This window comes from Trichomycterus rosablanca, chromosome 17, assembly GCF_030014385.1.
Source record: "Trichomycterus rosablanca isolate fTriRos1 chromosome 17, fTriRos1.hap1, whole genome shotgun sequence".
In the NCBI taxonomy this organism is placed as follows: Eukaryota; Metazoa; Chordata; class Actinopteri; order Siluriformes; family Trichomycteridae; genus Trichomycterus; species Trichomycterus rosablanca.
In genome coordinates this window covers 29,717,482-29,744,212 of record NC_086004.1, presented here as the reverse complement: position 1 = coordinate 29,744,212, position 26,731 = coordinate 29,717,482, and the positions used below count along the sequence as shown (strand labels likewise).

The window sequence follows — 26,731 nt, the reverse complement described above, 5'->3', positions numbered from 1 at the left end:
GGACGTCCTATTTACCTCTGTGTACACTATATAAGTCTATAAAAGTTTGTGATGGATTGGCAGCCTGACCAGGGTTTCCCGGTGGAACCGGACCTGCCGTGACCCTGACCCTGACCGGTCAGGTTAATTGGAGATACTAAATGGCCCAAGTGTTTGTGTTTCTGCCCTGCAATGGACTGGCACTCTGTCCAGGGTGTTTCTGTTTGCCTTGTGCCCACTGAGAGATAAGCAACTTACAGTCTAAGCAATTAAGGGTTAAGGGCCTTGCTCAAGGGCCCAACAGTGGCAACCTGGCAGTGTTGGGGTTTGAACCAGCGACTTTCTGCTTACTAGTCCAGTACCTTAACCACTAAGCTACACCTGGTTACTTCTATGCTTCCAGATTTCTGTTTATTTCCACACAGATTCACTGAAACACGTTTGATTGAATCGATTTTATTTATTGAGTTTAAACAAAATTAAAAGAATTCTTCATTAGCAAACGGGCGCGTGCCGATTCCAACGTATCACACTTTTCTCCATAAGCTTCAAAAACGCTGACGACTGCGTAATTCCCTTTTTTTAATTCCCTGATTGCGACTCGGCCCCCCTCACCTTCCCCGAAACGCCTCTCGACCAGCCGGCAGAGGGAGGAATCGCGGTACAGACGAGGAACCCGGCGTGCCTCCATCCCTCAGGCACGGGCACGGTCGGAGACCTCAGCAGCAGGAGTGAGCGTGAGATTTCGGGCTGAGGTGAGATATCGTATCAGCACACGCCTGTAAACAAACTGTAAACGTTTACTGTGAGTTCTGTGTTCAACACTGAATCAGCAGCTAAAAAAACATTCATCAAGTAACTGAAAGAGGAAAATTAGGGATTAAAGAACGAGTGAGAGGCGTAATATTATTTACAGATAAAATAAAGCTAATTTTATGGAAGTGTATAGAGATCGTGCATAATTACTTTCATTTTTATTGTCCCGCTATTTCAAAATCATGAATTAGTTCATATATTATATAAAACGCTGATACAGGCTTGAGATAATAAGGGAACGATTATTTCTTTTAACGTGTTTGGTATTTGTGAAGGGTCAAATATATATTTTATAATTTCTTTCTGCATTTTCTCCTATTTTCTCCCCAGTTTAGTGTAGTCAGTTTGTCTTCCGCTGCTGGTGGATCCCTGATTGCAGTCGAGGTGGGTATATTGCTGCTCACGCCTCCTCCGACAGCTCTTAGCGGAACCCTTTTTTACCCATGCACTCTGCCAATCAGGGTCCTTACACAGCGTTTGAAGACCCCGCCCATATAGTCCGGTCATCCCGCCCTAGCAGAACCGTGTCTGCTGCCTGCTAGATGGCGCCCAGCCGACCGGTGGCAACCGAGGAGTTCAGAATCTCGGCGCTGGTGTGCTAGTGGAATATCCCGCTGCGCCACCTGGACTCCTGTTAGGAGTCAAATATGAAAGGCGCTGCTCGCTTATGCTATAAAAGCAGCCCTGCACATACCGTTAGGTCTGTAAACAGTTGACATGAGGCCGATGGCCAAAAGTATTCGGACGCCTGACCGTGAGCTTGTCGGACGCCGGTTTAAAAGCAAACAGTATTAAAACAGAGCGTTAATAACAGCATTTACACTTTTGAGAAGCTTCTCACAAGACTTTGATGTATGTCTGAGTATGGGAATTTGTGCCCATTTAGTCAAAAGATGGCAGCACTTGTATAGCTGGGGGCTCAGTTGATGTTCCGGTTCATTCAGTGGGACTGAGGTCAGAGCTATAGTGCATATTGTACATGATTATTAACAGATTATTATTATTAATAATTCCGACGTTAATAAAAAAACTGACTGCACTTGATTTGTTCGAGATGATTTAGCCCTGATTTACAGAGTGTATAGAGATCGTGCATAATTACTTTCATTTTTATTGTCCCGCTATTGACAGCCTGACTCAAAAATTATAAAAAACGATACGATAAACAGAATCAAACCTGTTCAAAATAAAAGCACAATAATAATAATAATAATAATAATAATAATAATAAATGCTAATCTTTGTGTTTCTCTTTAAAATTGCACCTTTGATAAAATTCTATAGTGTTACGAGTCGCGTCCCGTCTCCACACCTCTACAGCAGGGGGCGTGATGCTGCGTGCTGATTGGTTACTTGCATCGTTATGAGGTACTGCAGTGGGAACCCGCATGAGTGGTGTAGACCGGACAGGTTTGGTAAATCAGTCAGTGCCAGCCCGGACCGACCGGGTTCTAGCTGTCCGAGTGGTGGATGTCCTCGTAGATGGCGTTGGTGGTGGTCTGGCCGAAGATAAAAGCACCGACTGTAACCATGACGATCCCGTAAACCACCAGGGCGTGCCAGCTACGGAGAAGAGAACAGGGAGTGAACACAGGCTCATCGTTGGCATGTTCTCCTGCGGTCTGTAAGGAATCCGAGCCCCTTAAAAAATCCCTCACATAATGTCTAATCACGGCTCTAATCTGCCCCCTAGTGGAACCTACTGTCAATCCTCCAGATCCACAAAACGTTTACAGATAACAAACAGCTCTCCGTGTGAGGTCATAAATAATGAATAATAATTAATAATAAATAATCAGACTGGACGGATTTACCTGGCTGATCGGACGTCGTGCTCTGAAAGTTTAGCCTGAATCAAACACAAACCTACAGACAGAAAAACACAAACCGGATTATATTCTGATCAGATTTAATGTTACAGAAACACCGACAGCAACAGACACGTGATTCAGACACGAGTTCAAATCCTAAAAATACCGGAGTACAAAAAAAAAATATATATATATATAAAATGTAATAATAGTAAATAAATAATAATAATTAATATTAATGGTGATGATGGTAATAACAATAAAAAAATTATAATGCTAATTATAATAATAACAATAAATAATGATAATAATAACAACAATAAAAAATAAATAATAATGGTAATTATAATAAAACAATAATTTTAAATATTAATGATAAATACTACTACTACTAATAATAAGTTTTAATGACGAATAATTATAAATATTTGATAATTATTATTATTATTATTATGTATAAATATTTTAATTGATAATAATAATAATAATTTGAAATATTAATGATAAATGATAATAATACGTTTTAATGACAATAATAAATATTTATTATTATTAATAAATAATTTAATTAATAATTATAATAATAAAATTAAATATTAATGATAATGAAAATCCTTAATATTAATGGTAACAATGATAATAACAATAATAATACACAGAAATATTAATTAGAAATACTACTAATAATAACAATAATATTAATGATAAATAATAAATATTTTTATTGATATACTAATAATAACAATATTAACGATAAATAATAATAATAAATATTTTCATTGATATAATAATCATGATAATATTAATAATAATAAATATTTTCAATAATAATAATAATAATAACAATAATAAATATTTTCATTAATATAATAATCATAATAATAATCAATATTTTCAATAATAATAATAATAATAATAATAATGATGATGATGATGATGATGATGATGATGATAATGGCCTGCTCCTGTATTTAGGCGTCGCCACAATGAATCACACCTGATTTGGGACAGTTTTTACACCGGATGCTTTTCTCCCTCCCTCTTTTATCCAGGCTTGGGACCAGCACTGACAAGTACACCTCATAATGGCTGGGCTGTTCTGCCCACCCCTCCCTCAGACACAGATCAATCATGTCTGTGTAAACTGGCTGATGGTGCCATTAACATTCTAGCCCAGGATCTCAGCGGTAGCAAAACTGGCGTGTTTTACTGCTGCGCCACCCAAGGACCTGTACTGTCCTCTTGGTGTATGTTGCACCTGTACTCGCTTGCCACACTGTCTGCGTTTACCTGGGAAGACGAAGATGAAGCAGGCGGCGAGACCCCCGATGAGCGAGATGACACGCCCGATATCGGGGATGGTGAGAGCGAGGACCAGCGTGAGACTGAACCAGACCACCGTCTGCAGCACCCGCCGTCTGCGCTCCGTCACCACGTCTGTATCCACGTCTGTACCGGTGAACCTCAACCACAGACCCTCCAGCACCGCCCTGGTACACACACAAACACAGACATTCAGAGTATTATAGACACTGACCAGACGTATATCGACACCCAGACGGCCTCTTCTCCTTACCTCCCGCAGAAGTGCAGGATGGGATACGAGGTGACCACGCAGACGATGATGAAGGCGCGGGCGATGGCCACGGCGATGTCGTCGGACGGGTACGACATCAGCACGTCCTGACTCACGCTCGATCCGAACGACAGGAAACCGCAAACACCTGCGGGGGAAAGAGAGAGAGCGTCAGGACGAAAGGTTCGAATCCTCATCGCCGGGTACCTGCACACCTGTGACGCACCTGTGCCCGTGTACACGAACAGGCAGATGATCATCCCGATCGTGACCACGCCCCCCCAGCGGCGGATCTCCCCCCTGTCCATGCTGTTGAACACAGGAACGCTGCTCACGTGGCACTGAGAGAGAGAGAGAGAGAGAGAGGTGATGCTCAGCTCCCAGTTCACCCACCAGTTCACCCAGTTCATCTCTCCACCTGACCAACTAGGTAAACATTTCTAAAAGTTCGCTATATATTGATGTAGCTACCATGACTGCGTAAATCTGGTCCAATCACGGACCGGTAGAGTCGACCGGGCGCTCCACAGACTTATCAACCATGCTTAAGAGAGGGAAGGTTGGACAGGCTTTGTTTAAATGCTCCAACAGCGCCTCCTGCTGTCTGGTCAAGGCGCTGTCAGAAGTAGTTGAGGCTCTACGTGAGAGCTGCACACATGCTAAAGTGGACGGGTGCTAGTCTGTGGCCCTTAATCTGTCCAAAATCTCTTTTTGTAGCGGCATGAAGCGCGCGGACAGCGCCACCTACGTTTCAGCGATTCCAATAACTTGCATTCCTGTGGACACATTCTGCACCTGTTAGAAATAAATAATGTGTTGAAGAGTGCAGGCGCTAGACTGGCCTGCCTGCAGCTCAGAATGCTTTTCTATTGAAAGCGTAACATGCAACAGCAGAGATCCGGGAAGATGGTGATCAAGCAGGAAGGTGGTAAACGCGTCCCGCAGCTATTACGTTTATAAACAATAAACAAAAAAACAAAAAGCTAATTATTTAAAATGTAGGCCAGCGTTAGCTCGGCAGATGCGGTATAGGGGTAGTAATCTGAATGTCGCGTGTTCTAGCCCAACAAATGCCAGGCGGTCATTGTCGGGCCCTTGACCAAGGTCCTTAACCCTGAAATGCTTGGATTGTAAGTCGTTTGGATAACAGCGGACGCTAAATGCCGTAAAATCAGTCCTGCCCATTAGTATTCACAATTTCCCTTTCATTTATTTAGGGGGACACACACACACACAAACCTGGAACCCGAAGCAGATCGTCGGCATGGCGTTGAAGACGGCCGTCCAGGACGCCGGACTGAAAGTAAACAATCAGCACGTTTATAAATCATCACTCAGCTCACTTCAGCTCCCATCACATCTACTCTGTTCTAGCAGAGAGAGGAATTATGGGAAATGTAGTGCAGACCTGGTGGAGATGTTTCCGGGCATGACGTCCTTGTCGGGCCAGATGTACTTGATGATGATGATGACGGTCACGTACCAGGTCCCGATGACACTCAGCGTGCTGGAGAGGAAACGAACGTTTAGGGTGAGCGCGTGCATAACGAGGTAAACGTATCTGTCGCCCCGTCCTGCACCCCAGGCGGGCGGTACCTGGCGTATTTCTGGAAGCCGATCTCTTTGGGGACGGACAGAGGAAGGATGACGAGGATGGAGGTGACGCTGATGGTGAATTTACGGTCCGTGTACCAGTGAGAACTTACAGCCGCCTCCGACTCGTGAGCCATCGCCGCGATCACTGAACACGACACACACACACGGATAAAAAATTATAATTGTAAGTTTAACAGCTAGCAAGAGACACACTGTGTGTGTGTACTGTTGTATGTGTGTGTTCATTGTTGTGTGTGTTATTTTATGTGTGCATCGGTGTGTGTGCGCGCAATGGTTGTGTGTGTCAGTGTATGTGTGTGTGCATTGTTGTGTGTGAGCATCAGTGTGTGAGTGTATGTGTGCGTACATGTGTAAGTGTGTATTCATTTGGTGTGTGTGTTTGTGTGCATTGGTGTGTGTGTTTATTGTTGTGTGTGTGAGCATCAGCACATTTCAATTGTGTGTGTTGGTGTGTGTGTGCATTGTGTGTGTCATTTTATGTGTTGAAGTGCATTGTGTATGTGCGTTAGTGTGTTTGTGTGTGCATCAGCATGTGCAGTGTTGTGTGTGAATCAGTGCGTGTTCATTGTGTGTGTGTGTGTGTGTGAGCATCAGTACATTTTAATTGTTGTGTGTGTGTGTGTGTGTGTGAGTATGTGTGCATTGGTGCGCGTGTGTGTGTTTATTGTGTGTGTGTTCACTGTTATGTGTGTTGTGTGTGTATTCAGTGTGTGTGTGTCAGTGATTGTGTGTTAGTGTATGTGTTTATTGATGTGTGTGTGTGTTTGAGCATCAGTAAATTTTTATTGTTGTGTGAGTGTACGTGTACACTGGTGTGTGTGTTTGTGTGAATTGGTGTGTGTGTACATGTGTCAGTGTTTGTGTGCACTGGTGTGTGTGTGTGTGTGTGTGAGTGTATCTGTGCACTGGTGTGTGTGTGTGTGTGTGTAAGTCACTCACACTTGTCGAGCTGATCTCCGATGATGATGAGGAAGGCGATGCAGGTACCAAAGGTGTACACGGCGATGGAGATCTCACATATCACACCCAGGACCCTCCCACACACGGCTCGCACCACCTCCTGATACGTGCTCTCATTACTCACCTGATCAGCAACAAACACAGTGAGAGGACGCCAGTGTGTGTGTGTGTGTGTGTGTGTGTGTGTGTGTGTGTGTGTGTGTGAGTGTGTGTGTGTTTACCTGAGAGCAGTAAGCGAGGATCACCAGGCCTGTGATGATAAACACCAACAAACACTGTAAACACAGAACGAAATGCTTCGATGTGGAATCATTCGTATGAATTGTACTTTCATGTCCCTTTTGTTCCGAACCTAAACAGCAGCCGAGCACTACGGTGGCACAGCGGGTATCGCTGGCACCTCACAGCAACAACAGCCTCACAAAATGACTAATTCTGAGTTAGACATAATTTACACTGTGTGTCCTTGTGTGTGTGTTTGAGTGCATTGTTGTGGGTGTGTCAGTGTGTGTTTACTGTTGTGTGTATGGTGTGTGTTGTACATGTGTCAGTGTGTATTCATTGATGTGTCAATGTATAGTGTGTGTGAATGTGCTTCAGTGTGTTCATTGTGTGTGAGTGAGTGTGTTTGTGTGCATTGGTGTGTTTACATGTGTGTGTTTATTGTGTGTGTGAGTGTATGTGTACATTGGTGCGTGTGTGTGCATCAGTGTGTGTTTATTATGTGTGTGAGTGTGTGTTTGTGTGCACTGGTGTCCGTACATGTGTACATGTGTCAGTGTATATTCATTGATGTGTGTGTGTGTGTGTCAGTGTGTATTCATTTGGGGTGTGTGTTTGTATGTCAGTGTTTGTGTGCATTGGTGTGTGTGTACATGTGCTTCAGTGTGTGACCATAGTTATATGTGTGTGTTTGAGTGTGTGTACATCATTGCGTGTTTACTGTGTGAGTGTGTGTGTACGTTAGTGTGTGTGTGTGTGAATTGTTGTGTCAGTGTATATGTGCGTTTTGTTGTATATGTGCATTGGTGTGTGTGTACATGTGCTTCAGTGTGTGACCATAGTTATATGTGTGTGTTTGAGTGTGTGTACATCATTGCGTGTTTACTGTGTGTGTGTGTGTACGTTAGTGTGTGTGTGCATTGTTGTGTGTGTACATGTGAGTGTTTGTGTGCATTGGTGTGTGTGTACATGTGCTTCAGTGTGTGACCATAGTTATATGTGTGTGTTTGAGTGTGTGTACATCATTGCGTATTTATTGTGTAAAAGAGTGTATGTGTAGAGTGTGTGTGTGCATTGTTGTGTGTGTGTGCATTGTTGTGTGTGTGTGTGCGTCACTGTGTGCATTGTGTGTTGTGTGTGTGTCAGTGTATGTGTGCATTGGTGTGTGTGTGTGTGTGTGTGTGTGTGTTACCATCATCAGCACCACCCCGGCCGTCACTCCTCCAGCCATGTTGAAGGCGGCGGGGAAGTTGAGAAGCCCCGCCCCCAGCGCGGCGTTCACCACTATAAACACCGCCCCGAATGTTGAAGTCCCGCCCCTCTGCTCCTTCGCCGGACCGTTCGAGTGGATGAGCGGTGCTTTCTCCTCGTCATCCCCGCTGTACCCCCAATCACAGGGGTCCGAATTCACCGCCATGGTTCTCACACACGGGCACTGGTTAAACTGGTGCTAGAGGTCAGAGCTCAGGGGCCTCAGTTCAGGGGTCCCAGTTCGGGTTTAAAGGTACGAAGCTTCAGATCTATCAGTGTGAGAGCTGAACTCCATGTAGGTGTTTCCTGATGTGGATAAAACTCCTGATGCACTCGTACAGATGAAGGTGGATACAAAAAAAAAAATTATGTTCAAGTTCTGGTGCTGGATTTAGGAAGATGGACCTGAAAAAAACAACAAACAGAAAAATATTAAAAATAGAATTTTAATGATGGAAAAATTGAAAACAAGATTAGAAACAGCAAAAAAATTGTTAATTGATGCAACTGTGCAGCAAAAAAAAAAAAAAAAATTCTGGAGAAAATAATAAATACAAGAAATAATATTGATTAGAAAAATAATACTAACTAGAAATTAAACAATTTTATAAAAATATTGCCTATTTATTTTAATAAAATAAATAAATGTTCATATTATATTATTATTTATTATAAAATGAATATTAACTATTAACGTACCATTGATCATTATAATAAATACGACTTCCCAACTGTATTTTTATTTAATTTTGTACTTAAAATCAAACTAAATTCACCTGAATAATCCAGAAAACCTCTACAGTACAACAACATTCCCTTTTCGTATCTCCCAGCTTGTTTGGAATCTGGGGCCCGGGTGCAGGCTTGGCCGTTACATGCCACACCTGTAGACGACAGGGTCAGGGGCCCTGCTCAAGGGTCCAACAGTGGCTCAACCCTCAGAGCCCAGATTCAACCCACAACAATCTGATTAACAGCATATAGCACTAACCACTTCACTTTACAGTGAAGTCCTGGTGAGTTTGGAGTTCCGGTGGTTAGGTTTTTCTGCTGTACACTGAAGGTTTATATGCTGACCTGCTCCTCTCTAAATGCAGACAGAGGAACTGAAAGATGCAACTCAACTCAAACACCAATAATCCAACCACGGCTTCTCCTCTCTCGTACCCACTTCTGTAAAGTGCTGATGCAGCAGTGACGTCTAAACCAGAGGTTCTCAGTCTGTTTTTCTCTTAGACACTCAGCAAGGATGATAAAAGGTTTTGTGTTCCTGCTCATGTGTGTGAAATGTAATTAATCCCTAATAAAGAATAAATCTTAGTATTTTCTGATTTTGGCTGATGTAGTTGGTTTACTTCTGGTGAACTGGTGGTAGGAGCTTCCTGACCTCTCATCTGCATCACCAACTGAATCGGGAATCATTGGTAGAGTCCATCTGTTAAAGGTTGGGATGTAATCCAATCAGCTACCAAATCAATGGTCAGATCTGATTTAATTACCAACCAAAAATCAGATCATCCATGATCCATCACTGACAGTTCCTGGAACACAGACGCTGCTCTGAAAGCTCGACTGAACTTTGTAACTTATCACATGGACAAAGAAACATCAGAAAAATCAGGAGCTTCTTTCTTGGATTTCAGATTAAAGTCCATGCCGATGTAAAGCTCCCTTCATTCAGTCACAGACAAACAATGGTTTGGGAAATAGTTCAAATCCCCAAACTGTTATAAACTTAAACATCTATTCTAACAGGATGATTTTGTTCTGTTAGCAGCTGTTCATTTTGAATGTTCATTGGAACAAGAGTTATTTAAAAAGTTTATTGTGGGCTTTCTAAAACATACTGACGTCTCTGTGCCCATAAAACAGGGCTTGTTTTAAAGTTTTGACTTGTATCATAAAAATCTATTTGAAAAGTATGGTTTTGTTTATAGAATCACCGATCACTGGATATAGTTCAATTAAATCGACAAACTGTAATCAGATCATAAATAATAAACTAACATTTAATGAAACTAAATCCAACTGAATGATCCAGAGAACTACGTACTGTCCATGGAGCTGAAAGGTTTAAGGGCCCTGCTCAAGGGTCCAACAGTGGCTCAATCCTCAGAGCCCGGATTCAACCCACAACCTTCTGATTGACAGCATAAAGCTGTCATTAAAATAGGAAAAAAAAAACATGTATATATTTATTTTATATATTCTTTAAATAGTTTGAAATACATTTAACTTTTACATTTAACTAAAATAGTGCTAGTTTTAAGGTTTTGACTTGTATCACAAAAATCTATTCTAAAAGATTGGTTCTGCTTATAGAATCGCGTATCATTGAATACAGTTTAATGTAATCAGTAAATAAATGTAATAAAATAATAAATAATAAAATAACCTCATTAAATGTGATTATACAGATTAAACAATTCAGTTAAACCAGCAAACTGTGATTTAAACATAAATAAACACATTTAATAATTATATTTATTAGAAACTCTTTAAATAAGTAATTAGAATAAAAACACAGAGTTTGAGTTTAATAGTTATTAAATAAAGCAGCTACGACAGAACAGATTAATAAACAAACGTGTTATAGTGGATAAATGACTGACCTGTTCAGCAGCGCTGCCTTCACCTTCCTAAACAACTCGTTTATAAATAAAAACTTTAATAATTTAATAGTTAATGTAATAATTAGAGCTCAAATGTTTAATATTCGTGTTTATTTTGCTTTCTGTTGTTTCACTCTGGCTGCTGCTGAGCCGATACGGTGGAGGGTCACATGGAAATTATCATGTGACCCGCGCAAGCATCATGGGTAATGTAGTTTTTGCGGCACACGTTTGTAGGCTCGATCACACGTTTTGTTCTTCCGGTTAGGAGTAAACATGGCGCTGTGCATGAGGAGGAGTGCAGAGATGATAAAGTCGTGTTGGAGATTAAACTCGTTTCTAAATTCACCTGTTAATCAAATCACACGTGAGTTTTATTCCAGGTTATTTCAATCGCACGCACATGTGGTGCTAAGGTCACGTGTTCTAAACAGTACAGCGTTTTGTCCTATACTGTAGTGTTCTTTACATCAGTGTTCTGTTTAAACTGTCAGATTTTGTTCAGACCTTCCACTATTTTCTGCATCTTGTATTTTAATACCGTCAAACTACCCTTATTTATATGGACAGCAGCTTTAGTCCTTTAAAAATCATTAATGAGGAACATTGAGGACAATCATGAGGAGTTCAATGACATTGTAGACCTTTCTACACCCCCAAACGAATCATCAGAATGGCTTTCCACAAGATTTCAGAGTGTGTCTGTGGGAATTTGTGCCAGTTCTGTTGTTACCTGCAGCTGACATGAGGAATTCCATATTAAGGAGTCCCAGCTAAGGAGGTTTGTCCTAAGGAGGATTGGCTGTGTCTCTCTGCGGGGAGGGATAATAATTGAGCAGGTTCCTCATCTCTGCTGCAGTTATGCAGCTGACAAGGGCCTAGTGTAGCCTAGTGGTTAAGGTACTGGACTTGTCACTGGTTCAAGCCCCACCTACTACCAGGTTGCTGCTGCCGGGCCCCTGAGCAAGGCCCTTAACCATCAATTGCTCAGACATTTACATTTCACATTTTCATGTGATCTACAGTACTGTGACAGTGTACAGTCTGAGCAATTGATGGTTAAGGGCCTTGCTCAAGGGCCCAACAGCAGCAACCTGGCAGTGATGGGGCCTGAACCAACAACCTTCTGATTACTAGTCCAGTACCTTAACCGTTAGGCTACAACTGACCTGCTTAGACAATATACTGTCACAGCAATGTAAGTCGCTTTGGATTAAAGCGTCCGCTAAATGTTGAAAATGTAAACATAAATAACGGATGGCACTGTGTGGCACTCCGCACGCGATACTGGGCGCTGTGAGACCCCACCCAGGGCAGGTGAAAAGATGTGCTTGTGTTGGACATGCCACACCCTTCTTGATCAGCAGTGGGGGTGGCAGCAGCACCAGTGAGAGATTAAATGCTTCTACAGGACCCGACTGGACTGGGTGAAAAAGTGGAACAACTAATAAATAAAAGATTAAAAGGAAACAAGTGCGGCCCCTTCTGGCTGGTTGAGGCACCTGCATGTGTGATGGAGGGAAGGTGTGATAGTCTGAGGCTCTCCTTGGCCAGCAGCTGGTAGAGGAATTGTAATATTAAAGTGGGAACGAGTAGATTTGGGGAAAAAGGGTAAATCGCAAAAAAAAAAAGAGGACCAGCGCTGTATGGTTTACAGTAATGAACGTGTGTGTGTGTGTGTGTGTGTGTGTGTTACAGGATGCACAGTTCCTCACCTTATCTGTCGGAGAGAGAAGAGCGTTGTCTACCCCTCCAGGTACAATTTATTTTCTTCCACTGAACCTCTCATCATAACCTCGTCCTCATAACTGCTGCACAGAGACGGGGGAATAACAGAGATTGGTGCGTGACTCTCCGTGCACGATACGGGTCAGTCACGACCCTCCTCTGTCAAAAGTGGAGGTGAAATAGCATCAGGGAATTGGGTATGACTACTTTTTCAAATGGGACGTCCAGCAAGGTCGTGGTCAGGCGTCCAAATACTTTTGGTCATAGAGTGCAGCTCCCTGAAATCCAGTCATGACGTGGTTAGAGGTTCCCACAGTCGTATTAGCTCGTCCTCTATTCGTTTTCTATTTGTTGAAATGTCAAATCAGACCGACCAATCGGGAGTGACTGTAATTCAGGTCTGTTTGGGATTCGAACCCGCTCACCTGCGTCCCCTCTGTCTTTACCTCCCACAGCTACGTTCCAGAGACGTCGTTATCCAGACCGCCGTGGCCTGAATTACCGCCGTATAACCGAGAGGAAGAGGAGACGCAGCACCGTGGTACGACCGCACGTTTCTATCATTGTGTCCTCGTCTCACGATTTAGTCGTTTCCGGTTCCCTATCGCTGTTTCTCGGTCATGTGCGCTGGAACATCAGGAGACTAGAACGCTCTCCTTTCGGGGCACGTTCCGTATAGTCACTGCATGCTTTCTTTTTACCTGCCAGCGGCGGATTGTCACCGTGAGCCACACTGTGCTCTGTGTGAATCCTCCACCACTCATGCAGGTGCCTCAACCAGCCAGCAGAGGGCGCATTTCTGCAGTGGCAATTGTTAGACGTCTGGTTAGGTTGATAGCACAGCTAATATTGAGCCCGAGTGTTACTTACAGTGAACGGTGCGTTCCATTCACCAACTTTAGGATGAATTGGAACGTTGACCGTGAGCCCGGCCTTGTTGTCTCTCTTTAAACCAGTGCCGGATCTGTTTTGCCTCCACAGCCGTGGTACAGAAGGTGAACACGATGCTGGAGCAGAAAGAATACGGACGCCTGTTCGCGGTCGTTCACTTTGCCAGCCGTCAGTGGAAAGTAACGAACGAGGATCTGATCCAGATCGAGAATCACATGGAGGCCGAGTGTGGAGATCGGATCCTGCTGGAGAAGGTCCGTGTTCATTTAATTATTATTTTATAAAGTCTAATTCAACTTTAATAGGGGAAGTGTTTTTTTAATTGGTCCTTTTTTCCCTCCTAAATGTATTTGGCACCTTCGGGGGTGTGAAAAAGTATTCGCCCCCTTTCTGATCCCGTGTGTCACACACCAATCATCAAACAAAACAGAATTTGATTTATTTCATTTTTATATTTACATATATCGGGTGGCGGTAGCTCAGCAGTTAAGGTACTAGACTAATAATCAGAAGGTTGCCGGTTCAAGCCCCACCACCACCAAGTTGCCACTGTTGGGCCCCTGAGCAAGGCCCTTAACCCTCAATTGCTCAAAAATTGTGTTCAGTTATAATTGTAAGTTGCTTTGGATAAAAGCATCCGCTGAATGCCAAAAATGTCAAATGTAAATGTACTGGGGTACTAAGCAGAAGGTTGCTGGTTCAAGCCCCACATCTGCCAAGTTGCTTCTGTTGGACCCCTGAGCTTGGCCCTTAACCCTCAGTTACTTGACTGTAATCAGCTACAACTCTGAGTCGCTTTGAATAAAGGCGTCTGCTAAATGCTGAACGTGTAAACCGCTTTATCCCGGTCAGGGTTGCAGCAGGTCTGGTTCCACCGGGAAACACAGGGCTTCAGCCACCCACCCTCCTCAGACAAAGCCTGAGTCATGTCTGTGTGGACACCTGGTTGACCGATAGAGCTGCTGAGATTAGAACCTATGATATACATACTAAGAATTCACAAAATGTCAATTTTTTCCGAAGTTTCAAAGCTTGTCGTTTGCTGATGGTGGCATCATGTGACCTGTGGTGCTTGTTGTAGCAGGGACTGCCAGTCTGGTCAGGATTCATGGGAACATTAATGGTGCAGCAGGTGCTTGTTAATATTGGAGAGGATTGAGATGAAGCACACCAATTTGTAACCCTACGTTCAGTACTGTGACGGCATGTTGTCTAAGCAATTTAGGGTTAAGGGCCTTGGCAGTGGTGGGGCTTAAACCAACAACCTTTTGATTACTGGTCCGGTACCTTAACCACTAGGCTAGAACTGCCTCTTAAATTAAGATACGTATACCTATTATCCACATGCTTGTCATTGCAGTCTTGGTAATGCATCTATTCAAAGCGACTTACACTTATGACTCAATTATGAGGGTTAAGGGCCTTGCTCAGGGGCCCAACAGTGTTAACCTGGCAGTGGTGAGGCTTGAACGTTGTCTTTCTGATTGCTAGTCCGGTACCTTCACCACTGAGCTATCGCTGTTCCAGTATTCCTGAAGGGTTGAAGACTTCTCTTTATATTCGTTCCCTCTTTGTTTCTTTACTTTGTACTAATAAATCAAGCGGCTGCTTCGTGATCGGATTGATCTGAACAGGGTTCGAATCTCAGTTTTTTAAAGCCAGTGTGTTTGTGTAGGTGCTGCTGGTGGGAGGAGAAGAATTCACACTTATTGGGAAACCTTTACTGAGGTAAGATTCAGACTCCTGTACGTTCTGGGATCAGGTCAGCAGCTCCTGTTACATCCCATTTACTGTAGTCAAATAAAATATTATTAAGAGAAATCTGGTGTCAGTGATGCAGAATGGAATGTTTTATGTAGATGTTTTACTTTCAGATGGGAGACGTGATTTATTCGTTTTTATTGTAAGGTGAACATGCAAAATCTCCTAATAAAAATCATGTATAAAATACGAGCGCTTTTCACACATGAAGCTTTGGTATGTATAAAACACCGGTCTGCTTTTTTTAATCCCCAATTTCCATCATACTATCTAGATCAAGTACTGCGCACTATATAGTCCAAAGTATGTGGACACCCAGGTGGATATCTCCTAGCACTATTTAGGTGCTGCCGATTCCAATATCGGTTCTGCGACCGGTTGGCTGGGCGCCATCTAGTGGGCACAGTTGGCACACAGAATTGGCCACCGAGTCTGTTGGGTGGGAAAAGACTGGACTAAGTGGGTGGACCTGTGCAGACCTGTGCAGAAGTGGACGAGCCTTGTGTGTGATAAGACGGGGTTGAAGGACTGCACATGTGTCGGAAGGGGCGTGGAGCAGGCGAATATACCCCCCTCGAACGCAATCAGGGATCCCCAGCAGTGAAAGACTAATTAGCTACGATAAATCTGGAGAAAATAAATAGAAAGAAAGTGTGAGGACACTCGGTCACGAGCCGCTCGAACGTCACGTTCCATCACACTGAGATGCTGCTCCAGTTTTTCTCACCTCGCTCTGATGCATGTTTCTCACGGCCGGTTCGAAATCACGACGTAAAGCACGGACACGTCGCGCCGCCTGAAATATTCCAGCCCGTGTCCCAGCACATAAAGCTTCGCTTGTCTGGGTGTTTTTCACACCGTGTCTGTGTTCTGTTTCACACCCAGTCGCGACCTGGTCCGAGTCGAGGCCACCGTCATCGAGAAGACCGAGTCCTGGCCCATGGCGCACATGGTTTTCTGGAAGAGGCACAGTTTCCAGAGGAAGAGAAGTGAGTACCCATTCATCCTGCCATTCTGCCTGCAGACACGGAGCGGCGTTAATCAGAGAGCTCATAACCATTCGGCTCGGCTCCATGAATATTTTATATTCCGCTCGGCAGAGAGAGAAACTGGATCATTACAGGATATTACTCAAATATTATTACTAACATTTAATTCAGTTCCTTTAAAAATCTGTGTTTATGATTTATCAGATTATTAGAAGTTTAGTTTAATTTTTAATTATATTATATTAAAGCAGGACCCGGTCCACCCCAGTGCTATAAAGTGGGGAAATCCCCATGGTTTGGGTGTACGGGAATAATGCGCGCCACAGTACTTCATTATTATAGATTGTGTGAAGGATTTAAGTTGCTTCACCGGATACAGCGCCAGTCTTTATGAAAGCCAAAATAATAAAGCCAAAATAAAAAGCCAAAATAAAAAAAACAAAAAAAAGGCAAAATAAAAAAAACTCAAACAAAAAAGCCAAAGTAAAAAATAAAAAGGCAAAATAAAAAAGCCAAAATAAAAAAAGGAAAAAAAAAACAGAAAAAAGGCAAAATAATAAAAGCTAAATTAAAAAAGGTAAAATAATAAAAAATAAAAAAGCCAAAATAAAAAAGGTAAAAAAAAAACAGAATAAAAAAACCAAAATAAAAAAGCCTTAATAAAAAAGCCAAAATAAAAAATGCTAAACAAAACAGGCAAAATAAAAAAGCTAAAATACAAAAAACAAATTAAAAAAAGCCTAAATAAAAGAGCAAAAATAATAAAGCCAAAATATATAAAAGCCAAAATAAGAAACCAAAATAAATAAAAAAAAACAAAATAAAAAAGGTAAAAAAAAAAAGCCAAAAATAAAAAAGCCAAAATAAAAAGGTTAAAAAAAAAACCAGAATGAAAAAAGCCACAATTAATAGTCGTTTTCCAGACAAGGTGCTTAATCGTCCTCAGGGAGGATCAGAGTCCTCTAGATTCCAGCCTGAATTCCTGAGCACTCGCTTCTATAACACATGAAATTGTTTTTATTTGAATAAGACGTGATGAAATCTGATATATCGTTAATATTTCCACTCTGATGTGAGACGGAGGAGCCGAGCGGCAGTAGGAACGTGTGAGATTTCTCTGTGTTTGTGGAAGAAACGTCGTCTGGACTCCGGCTACATTCCTCCGCTCATTTACTCCCTGAATATTTCACACCGCACCGCGAGGCGGGGGGGTCAGTGTCGGGGCACGAGGACGACGGTTTATCACAAAATACCACAATAATACTGTTTATCAGGACAGAAGTATGTGAACACCACTACTAAAAGCTTTATGAGGTCAGTTTTGATCTGAACAGTTGGGTCTGGAGAAACCTCATAAATGCTCCTACGACTGAACAGGCACAAATTCCCACAGATGCGCTTCCAAATAATTTAGGAAGCCCTTCTAGAAAAGCTGCAGGTCAGCTCGTCCATCCTCGGACCTGCGTCACGGCTTCAACGGCCATAACGATCTGGTCCTGATCAAAGTCCCTCAGGAAGCCTTATATATTTGATATAAGGTGAGTGCACAGGCCCAGTACGGCCACTAGAGGGCGCTTCACAGGTAGCTTGCGGTCCATGGGCCAGTGTTTTGAGAGAAAATCTTTCAGAATAATGGCTGTATACTGTAGGTGGCACAGTGGGTAGCACAGCAAGAAGGTCCTGAGTTCGATTCCCAGATGGAGCGTTCCAGGTCTGTTCTGTGTGGAGTTGGCATGTTCTCCCTGTGTCTGTGTGGGTTTCCTTCGGGGGCTCCGGTTTCCTTCTACAGTCCAAAGACGTGCAAGCGAGGTGAATTGGAGATAAAAAATTGTCCCTAGGTGTGTGTGAGTGTGTGTGTGACCCTAAATAGGGTAAATTGGTGGTAAAGACCTCAACATCTGGACATGATTGTATCGCTGCTTGATGGCTAATTTTTGTAATCATACAAATATAATGAGTTGTTTTTGTGTGTTTGCAGTGATCGTGCAGCCACAGACGGTGCTTCGGATCAACAGTATCGAGGTGTCGCCCACGCTGACCTGCCCCGCCCCGCCCGCCCGCTCTCCTGAATGAAGTGTGTTCTCTGTAGCCTGAATTTTTGTGACCTGGTGTTTGAGTGTAATAAAGTGTGAACAATACGAGTGTGCGTGTGTGTGTGTGTGTGTGATTTAATCAAACCCTGCTGCACTGTTCAGAGGTGATTGATTTGGGTTGAGTCAGACAGAGGGAGCGACTGAGGGAGGGAGGGAGGGAGGGAGGGAGGGAGGGAGGGAGGGAGGGAGGGAGGTGGAATGGAGATAAAGAACTGAACGTCCCCATCATCACTTCACTTCATCCTTTTATAAACAGTAGCAGGAGCAGCAGAGGGAAAAATCACTCGTCTGTTTGTTTACTGGCACTAACAGCTTCGTCCTAATCAAAACACACACTAATTTACTCTCAGAGCGGCCAATCCACCTACTGCATGTGTCAGTAAGTGCAACACAAAGTACCTGAAGGAAGTGACGACATCAGACGAACAGAACATTCCAAGCTGAGGTTTGAACCCAGGTCTGGAGGACACGTTACTGTGCAGCACCCACAACACCTGCTGTACCTCCACCTTGACAATTAGGAGTTGAAATGAAAACACACACACACAATCTCACACTCTCATACACATGCACACACTTTCTCTTTCCCTCTCTCTCTCTCACACACACACAATCTCTCTGTATCCCATACACTTTCACACACACAATTCTCACTCTCTCGAAGACACACACAATCTCTTACACACTCTCATACACATACTTTCTTTTTCTCTCTCTCTCCCCATACACACACACACAATTCTCACTCTCTTTTAAATACACAATCTATCTCTCTCAAACACACATACACAAAATCTCTCACACTCTCACACACACACACAATCTTTCTCTCCCATACACTCATACACACAAACCCATGCAAAATCTCTCCCTCTTTCAAAGACACACACACATTATCTCATGTCCACACACTCACACACACCTCTTTCACACTTATACTCACACACAAACACACACATCTCTCCCATACGCACAGACACACACCTCCCTCTCTCGGTCTCTTCTCCATACTCGAAAATATAGCTTTATTGCCACACACACCCAGTATTATATTATAATATTATACTATAGTGTATAATTGCATACACACTTCTCTCTCTCTCTCTCTCTCTCTCTCTCTCTCTCTCTCTCTCTCTCTCTCTCTCTCTCTCTCACACACACACACACACCTCTCCCTCTCTCAGCCTCTCCTCACACACACTTCCTCCACCTCTCTCTCTCTCACACACACACACAACCTCTTCCTCTACTGAAGACACATACACACAGTCTCTCACACACATACATACAATCTTTTTCCAATACACTCACACATAATGTCTCGCTCTCTCACCCACTATTTATGTGGGCACAGAGAAGTCGCCAGCTGTACCTGATCAATCGCTAATAAAGAATGATGCCCCTGCAGCACGGATAAGTGACATCACATGACTCAATACATAATCAACTTCAAAAACTGCCATTCAGGTTTCTTGTGTGTGTGTGTGTGTGTGTGTGTGTTTGAGAGAAAGAGAGTGTGTGAGTGAGTGTGTAAGTGTGTGTGAGGTAGATATTGTGTGTGTGTATGAGAGTGTGTGTGTCTGTGAAAGAGATTTTGTGTGTGATGGAGAGATTCTGTGTGTGTGTGTGTGTGTTTGAGAGAAACAGAGAGTGTGTGTGTGTGTGTACGTGTGAGAGAGGGAGAGATTGTGTGTGTGTGTGTGTGTGTGTGTGTGCGTTTGAGAGAGATTGTGTGTGTGAGTGTACAGGAGAGAGGTGTGTATGTGTATGTGTGTGTTTGAGAGATTTTATGTGTGTGTGTGAAGGAGCGATTGTGTGTGTGTGTGTGTGTGAGGTAGATATTGTGTGTGAGTGTATGAGAGTGTGTGTGTCTGTGAAAGAGATTTTGTGTGTGATGGAGAGATTCTGTGTGTGTGTGTGTTTGAGAGAAAGAGAGAGTGTGTGTGTGTGTGTAAGTGTGAGAGAGGGAGAGATTGTGTGTGTGTGTGTGTGTGTGCGTTTGTGTTTGAGAGAGATTGTGTGTGAGAGTGTACAGGAGAGAGGTGTGTATGTGTGTGTTTGAGAGAAAGAGAGTGTGTGTAAGTGTGTGTGAGTGTATGAGAGTGTGTGTGTCTGTGAAAGAGATTTTGTGTGTGATGGAGAGATTCTGTGTGTGTGTATGTGTGTGTGTGTTTGAGAGAAACAGAGAGAGTGTGTGTGTGTAAGTGTGAGGGAGGGAGAGATTGTGTGTGTGTGTGTGTTTGTGAGAGATTGTGTGTATGAGTGTACAGGAGAGAGGTGTGTATGTGTGTTTGAGAGATTTTGTGTGTAAGTGTGTGAAGGAGCGATTGTGTGTGTGTCTTCGAAAGAGGGAGATATTGTGTGTGTGTGTGTGTGTGTGTGAGAGAGAGAGAGAGAGGAAGAGAAAGTGTGTGCATGTGTATAGAGAGTGTGAGATTGTGTGTGTGTGTGTGTGTGTGTGTGTGTGAGAGAGAGAGAGTGAGATTGTGTGTGTGCGCGCTCCCGTGTGTGAGTTCGCGCAGGACAGATGAAGCGGGTGCGCGCGCTCTCGGTAGCAGCTCCGTCTGCTCGGTTCGGTCTTTAATCTGCGCGGATTTAATTCGGTTTAATTCGATAGTTTATTTATTCGGGTTTGATTGTATTAGTGGGGGTGAAACGATGTCCGGTAATTTCGGTTTATCGCGGACTTTAAGAAGAACCGGTAGTTTCCCCTCCGCCAGGACCGTGAGGATCGTGATTCTGGGACAGAGCGCAGTCGGTAAAACAGGTACCGGTTACATCTCATACTTCTTATCATACACAGACTGATGTAAAGCACTAAAGCTGCACCCTGAGCTGTACATCCACCTGAATACTGGGGTATAAAAGCAGACTTATAGTTACCACTTAATACAATTTGAGCACTTGAGAGTTAGGGACAATAGTGGGATTTAAAACAGCAACCTTATGATTACAAGTCCTGTATTTAAACCACACACACACACACACACACACACACACACACACACACACACACACACACACACACACACACACACACACACCTAGAGGGGATACACAGTGGAGACGTACTGTGGTCTGAAATACATTAGATTGGGGTGTTTGGGTAGCCCATGACTGCTGGGATCGGGGGTTCAAATCCCCAGCGGTGCTATCAGCCAGTCGTGCACCTACATACACACGATTGGTTTTGTTTGACGGGGTGGCTGAGACCCAGTGATAAATTGGTATCCTGTCTGGGGTGTGTTACTGCATTGTACTTAGTGATTCCAGGAAAACAGGACCCACCTTGACCCTGACCATGATGAAGCGATAGCAAAACTGTGAACTGTCACTGTCCTATTACTTTTTGGAGTTGAAGTTTGTATATTCTAGACACAGGACGCTCAGGTGGAGCAGCGGTAAATTACTCCAGCTCACTACCGCTGGGTCCAGGGTTCGAATCCCCGGCGGTGCTATCAGCCGGTCGGGCGTCCACACACACACACACACACACACACACACACACACACACACACACACACACAGATGATTGATGATGTGCTGAGATGAAACGGTTCAGAGCTGCAGCACTAATAAATAATGAACGATTGGTTTGGTTGCAGCGCTGGCGGTTCGATTTATCACCCGGAGGTTTATCGGCGAGTACGATCCCACGCTGGGTGAGTCCCATCACAGACAGAACATGAAAATCAATCAGTTTTATTAACGTGATTAATGAAATAAAATCATAATTTAATATTTGCACGTTTATCACACTGAAGCTTAATGAAGCTTCTTAATCCAGAACGTTCTGAAGATCCACGTTTTTCTCTGCTGTAATAAACGAGTCTCGAGCGTCCAGGAACAAACAGATGATTTAATTATTCCATCAAAAACTCAGCTGAGCTTCATTTAATAAAACATTAATAATCTGATTATCTAATAACCGACGACCGACCGATCACATCAGTACAGAAGCTCAGCAACGACACGTGTTCGTATTTTTAGTTACAACTTTCGGATGAGAATTTGGCAGAAATATAAATGGAACAGAAATTTAATAGTTACTGATAAACACATTTTAGGCTGTATGATTGTTTTTACGATCATCTTACCTGTTATTTTAAAGTAGTTTTTTAAAGTTTTTTTTTTTTTCTTTTTAAGATGTTTTTTTAATTTTAGTATTTTTTTAAATAGTTTAAAGTTGTTTTTCCTTATTTAATTGTATTTTATTTTCAAGTTCTTTCCAAGTTTTGAATTTTTTTAAAAGTTGTTTTTTAATTTTATTTTGAAGTTTTTCCAAGTTAATTTGTTATTTTTTAAGTTTAAAGTTGTTTTATCAAGTTTATTTATTTATTTTTAGTTTTTTATTGTTTCCAAGTTTTTTTCCAAGTAAATTTTTTTTTTTTTAAGTTTCAAATGGTTTTTTTAGTTTTTTTTTTATTTATTTTTAAAGTTGTTTTTTTCCAAGTTTCTTTTTTATATTTTATTTTAAAGTTGTATTGTATTATAGTTTTTTTACAAGCTAATTTTTTTTTTTAGTTGAAAGTAGTTTTTTCAAGTTTCTTTTTATATTTTATTTGTAATTTTTTTCTCAAGTTTTTTTTTAAATTCTTTTGTTCTTTTAGACTCTTATTTTTTAAATGTGTTTTTTTGTATTTAGTAAGTTTTTTATATTTTTTATTTTCTCAATTTTTAAGTTGTTTTTAAGGTTACAAACACGTCCTTTCTGGACTGCCGTACATCAGCACAATCAATTTATTATTTTCCACTTCATTTTAATGTGTGTGTGTGTGTGTGTAACAGAGACCATCTACAGGCATGAGGTGACCATCAGAGGTGAACCTGTGAACTTTGAGATCCTTGATACAGCAGGACAGGTACCGTAAATAATTCTAACATTCACAATTTCTCAGCAAGACCACGAGTCACTCAGGGGCCCAACAGTAGCAACTCCGTGATGGTGGGGCTTGAACAAATGACCTCATGGTCAATAGTCAATAACCTTAAACATCTGGCTTTTTAATATGTAACTACAACTGCAACTATGTAGTCAAAGGGAGCCACTGATTGTACAAGGATGCATTTACTATTATTATTATTATTATTATTTATTATGATTTCCACAGCTGAGCTGTTGTTGCTCCTGGATCTTTCCACTTTACAGTAACACAGTAAATACGGAGCTGTACTGGTGACGTTTCTGTCTCTGCGCAGGAGGAGGACGCGCTCCTGATGGAGGAGAAGATCAAATGGGCGGACGGTTTCGTCGTGGTTTACTCGGTCACCGACCGCTGCAGTTTCGACGAGGTGATGCGCCTGTGCTTCCTGGTCAATCACATCCACAGCAGGCGGAGCTCCTCCTCCGAGGCCCCGCCCATCTCCATCGTGGCCAATAAGAAGGACCTGCAGTTCGACCGGATGGTCACCGTGGAGGAGGGCGAGGGTTTATCGCACAGCCTCAGAGTCCCGCTGCGCGAGATCTCCGTCCGGGACGGGTGGGAGGAGACGGCGGGGATCTTTCACGCCCTCTACGCCCACGTCGTGCAGCAGATGGAGGCGTCGCCGCCCTCGTTTCGGAGACGCGGCGTCTCCAGGCTGATGGAGAAGATTCCCAGGATTCATTCCAACGCGGCGCTGGGATCGACAGGACGAAGCTTCAGCTTCAGCTCCTTCAGGGATCTGCTGCCCGACTGAGAGACCCTCGTATTCCTCACCGCGGTACAACCAACATCTGAGAGTTTTCACACCGGACTCTGATGTGAAAGGTGCAAGAGATTCACTGTATGGTCAAAAGTATTGGGACGCCCCTTCTTATTATTGTATTCATGTGTTTTAGACACAACAATTGCAAACGGGTGTAATAAATCAATCATATAAAGGAAATCACAAGCTTCTGATGTTGCAGCAACAGTTTAGGGAAGGTCCTTACCTGTTCCAGCTCTATCAAGACATGAAGACACTCCAGTGCAAGCTGTTAAAGTGCTGGACTAGTAATCGAAAGGTCGCTGGTTCAAACCCCACTGCACAGTTTGCCACTGTTGGGCCCTTAAGCTTAGACTGTCTGTATACTGTCACAGTCCTGTAAGAGACTTTGGATAAAAGCGTCTGACAAATGCTGACAATGTAAATATATAAAATGTAATGTAAATAGAATGAACTTGACCGACAGAGGCACAAATTCCCACTGACACACTTCAAATTCTTATGAGAAGATTCTATTTCCAGGACCAAGGGTTCTTGTTCCACCTGGTGACCTCACCTCCACTCAACAGCTCTGGGATGAATCGGAACATCGACCGATCGATCGGCGCCCAGCCGTACAAATACAGACGCTGTCAACTTTTGGCACAGTGGGCACAAATTCCCACAGACAGACACACTTCAAAGTCTTATAAGAAGCTTCAGCTACAGTACCAAGGGTTCCGGTTTGATTCGGTGAGCTTACTCCCTCTTAACAGCTCTGGGATGAACCGGAACACCGACTGATCGATCAAACGCTGTCATATTTTAACTGAACGGGCACAAATTCCCACAGACGCTCTTCAAATCCTTGTGAGAAGCTTCTCAAAAAGTGGCTGTTGTTCTACAATCTACACAGAGGTCGATCTATTTTAATGCCGTCCGACAAGCTCACGATCAGGCGTTCGAATACTTTCGGCTATACGTGTAAAAGCATGAAAAAAAACCAGGACACGTAGTGTTAGACGTCTCTTAGTCGCTGTGGATTGATTACTTCTGGGCAGATGATGGCACCGGGTCGTTAACGTCGGCTCGTTTAATTAAACTTCAGACCCGACGAGGTTCATTAACCGACTGTAGACGTGATTTTCATTAAAGCCTGTTATTAATACCGTCTGTACGTGAGGAACGTTTCTGCAGGCAGGATTTAATTCAGGAGCCTGAAGGACGGAGACGTGAAGCATGAAGACCAGCATGAGAAAAATGTTCATTAGATAAAGCGGCATGTTAAATAAAAACCTTCTGCAACATAAACCTGGTGTTTTTATTATTACAGAGAGTTCTAGAACCTGTTTACTACACTATATGGACCAAAGTATTGGGACGCCCCTTCTAGTGATCGAATTTATGTGTTTCGGCCACAGCAGTTGCAAACAGGTGGAATAAATTAGTGATATAAAGGAAATTACAGACATTCAACTTTGCAGCAACAGTTTAGGGAAGGACCTTTCCTGTCCTGTTCCAGCATGACTGTGCCTCTGTGCATTGGTTTAAAGAAACTCCAGTGTCTTGCCCAGTCATACAAATGCTCTTCTGACTGAAAACCCCACAGACGCACTCCAAAATCCTGTGGAACAGGAACCTGGGGGGCTCCATGTTAATACCCATGGTTTTGGAATGCGATGCCTGACAAGAGGGCGTCCGTCGCCTCACAGCAAGAAGGTCCTGGGTTCGAGTCCCAGGCGGAGCGGTCCGTGTGGGTTTCCTCCCACAGTCCAAAGATGTGCACTCAGGCTAACTGGAGATACTAGAAATTGCCCTAAGTGTGTGTGCTCTGTGATGGACTGGCAACCTGTCTGGGGTGTTTCCTGCCTTTTGGCCCGTTCACTGGACCCTCTGCAACCCTGATCAGGATGAAGCACTGGTAACACAGACAGTGAATGAACGAATGGTTCCTCATATAATGTGTCCAAATTAAGAGCTTCAGTTTAGTTATCTGTTCATCCAGACAGGAAGGTTCGATTCAGTCAAGGATCTCCCAAAAGCATCGACCTTCTTCCTGTCCGACTTCCTGTCCAGTTTGGTATTGGTCAGTCAGGCTAAAGCAGTCATTCGTCCAGCCTTCAGTACAGTCCACGTCCACTTTCTTTTGAACTGATCAGCTAGCTTCCTAATACAGCGGTATCTTGTAACTCGACGTCCCCTAAACTCAAAATTTTGTCACTTCTCGTGTGAATGCGCCGGTGCTGAAGGGAATACGGTATTCCAAACATCAAGCATCTCCAGCATTAAGAAGCATCAGGAAACAATAAATAAGTAAAGCTAAAGTGCAGCTTTTATTGTATTTTTATTGATTTTTAACTGTTTTAATTGTATTTCAGTGTGTTTATATTATATTTGTGTTATTTTCAGTGTTTAAGTGTCAAAAACAACCTCATTATTTTACATGAGACTAAAATATCTGCAGGTCTACAGTACCATGGACGCATTACAAAACAGGTTTCCCAAACATCCTTATGAGGAAAAATACCTTGAAACTCAACATCTTTAAAACTCGACGCAGCTCCCAGAAGGAATTCCAGACGGACGCCGACGGGTCAGACCGGCCTGGTATGGAAAAGCTGCTAGGATTTGAAAGGTCAGATATAATAACGACAGAGTTCAGCGTCCCGCGGTCTGATAATCAGATCAGCCTGTAATCACATCATGTGTTCACGACAGGATCAGTGAAGCGTAAACGCGGCGGGATTCGTCCTCATCC

At 42.9% G+C, this 26,731-nt stretch overlaps 3 protein-coding genes across 5 annotated transcripts; 2 read left to right on the top strand and 1 right to left on the bottom strand.

Annotated features, from left to right (window-relative positions):
• Nucleotides 1-419: 419 nt before the first annotated feature.
• slc38a7 (solute carrier family 38 member 7) lies at nt 420-10,996 on the bottom strand. Of its 2 annotated transcripts, XR_010015113.1 has the most exons (13): nt 10,845-10,996; nt 8,174-8,637; nt 6,981-7,034; nt 6,739-6,883; nt 5,779-5,923; nt 5,591-5,689; nt 5,422-5,479; nt 4,409-4,523; nt 4,183-4,330; nt 3,897-4,096; nt 2,610-2,661; nt 2,061-2,358; nt 420-769 (listed from the first exon to the last, which is right to left on the bottom strand). XR_010015113.1 is itself a non-coding variant. In XM_063012569.1 (12 exons), the coding sequence occupies exons 2-12, from the start codon at nt 8,396-8,398 to the stop codon at nt 2,247-2,249; spliced, it is 1,353 nt and encodes a 450-aa protein (XP_062868639.1). In that variant the 5' UTR covers nt 8,399-8,637; nt 10,845-10,996; the 3' UTR covers nt 420-2,246. The 2 variants fall into 2 exon arrangements, 1 of the variants encoding a protein (XP_062868639.1); XM_063012569.1 differs by having other exon boundaries at nt 420-2,358.
• A 111-nt stretch (nt 10,997-11,107) lies between these two features.
• Nucleotides 11,108-18,355, top strand: mrpl21 (mitochondrial ribosomal protein L21). Of its 2 annotated transcripts, XM_063012718.1 has the most exons (7): nt 11,108-11,211; nt 12,543-12,600; nt 13,028-13,113; nt 13,554-13,717; nt 15,139-15,191; nt 16,110-16,213; nt 18,192-18,355. In XM_063012718.1, the coding sequence occupies exons 1-7, from the start codon at nt 11,121-11,123 to the stop codon at nt 18,284-18,286; spliced, it is 651 nt and encodes a 216-aa protein (XP_062868788.1). In that variant the 5' UTR covers nt 11,108-11,120; the 3' UTR covers nt 18,287-18,355. The 2 variants fall into 2 exon arrangements, with proteins under 2 accessions (XP_062868788.1, XP_062868789.1); XM_063012719.1 differs by lacking the exons at nt 11,108-11,211; nt 13,028-13,113.
• A 2,609-nt stretch (nt 18,356-20,964) lies between these two features.
• Nucleotides 20,965-24,191, top strand: LOC134331719 (ras-related and estrogen-regulated growth inhibitor-like). Its single transcript, XM_063013226.1, has 4 exons — nt 20,965-21,073; nt 21,912-21,968; nt 23,095-23,168; nt 23,506-24,191. The coding sequence occupies exons 1-4, from the start codon at nt 20,965-20,967 to the stop codon at nt 23,983-23,985; spliced, it is 720 nt and encodes a 239-aa protein (XP_062869296.1). The 3' UTR covers nt 23,986-24,191.
• The last annotated feature ends 2,540 nt before the right edge of the window (nt 24,192-26,731 follow it).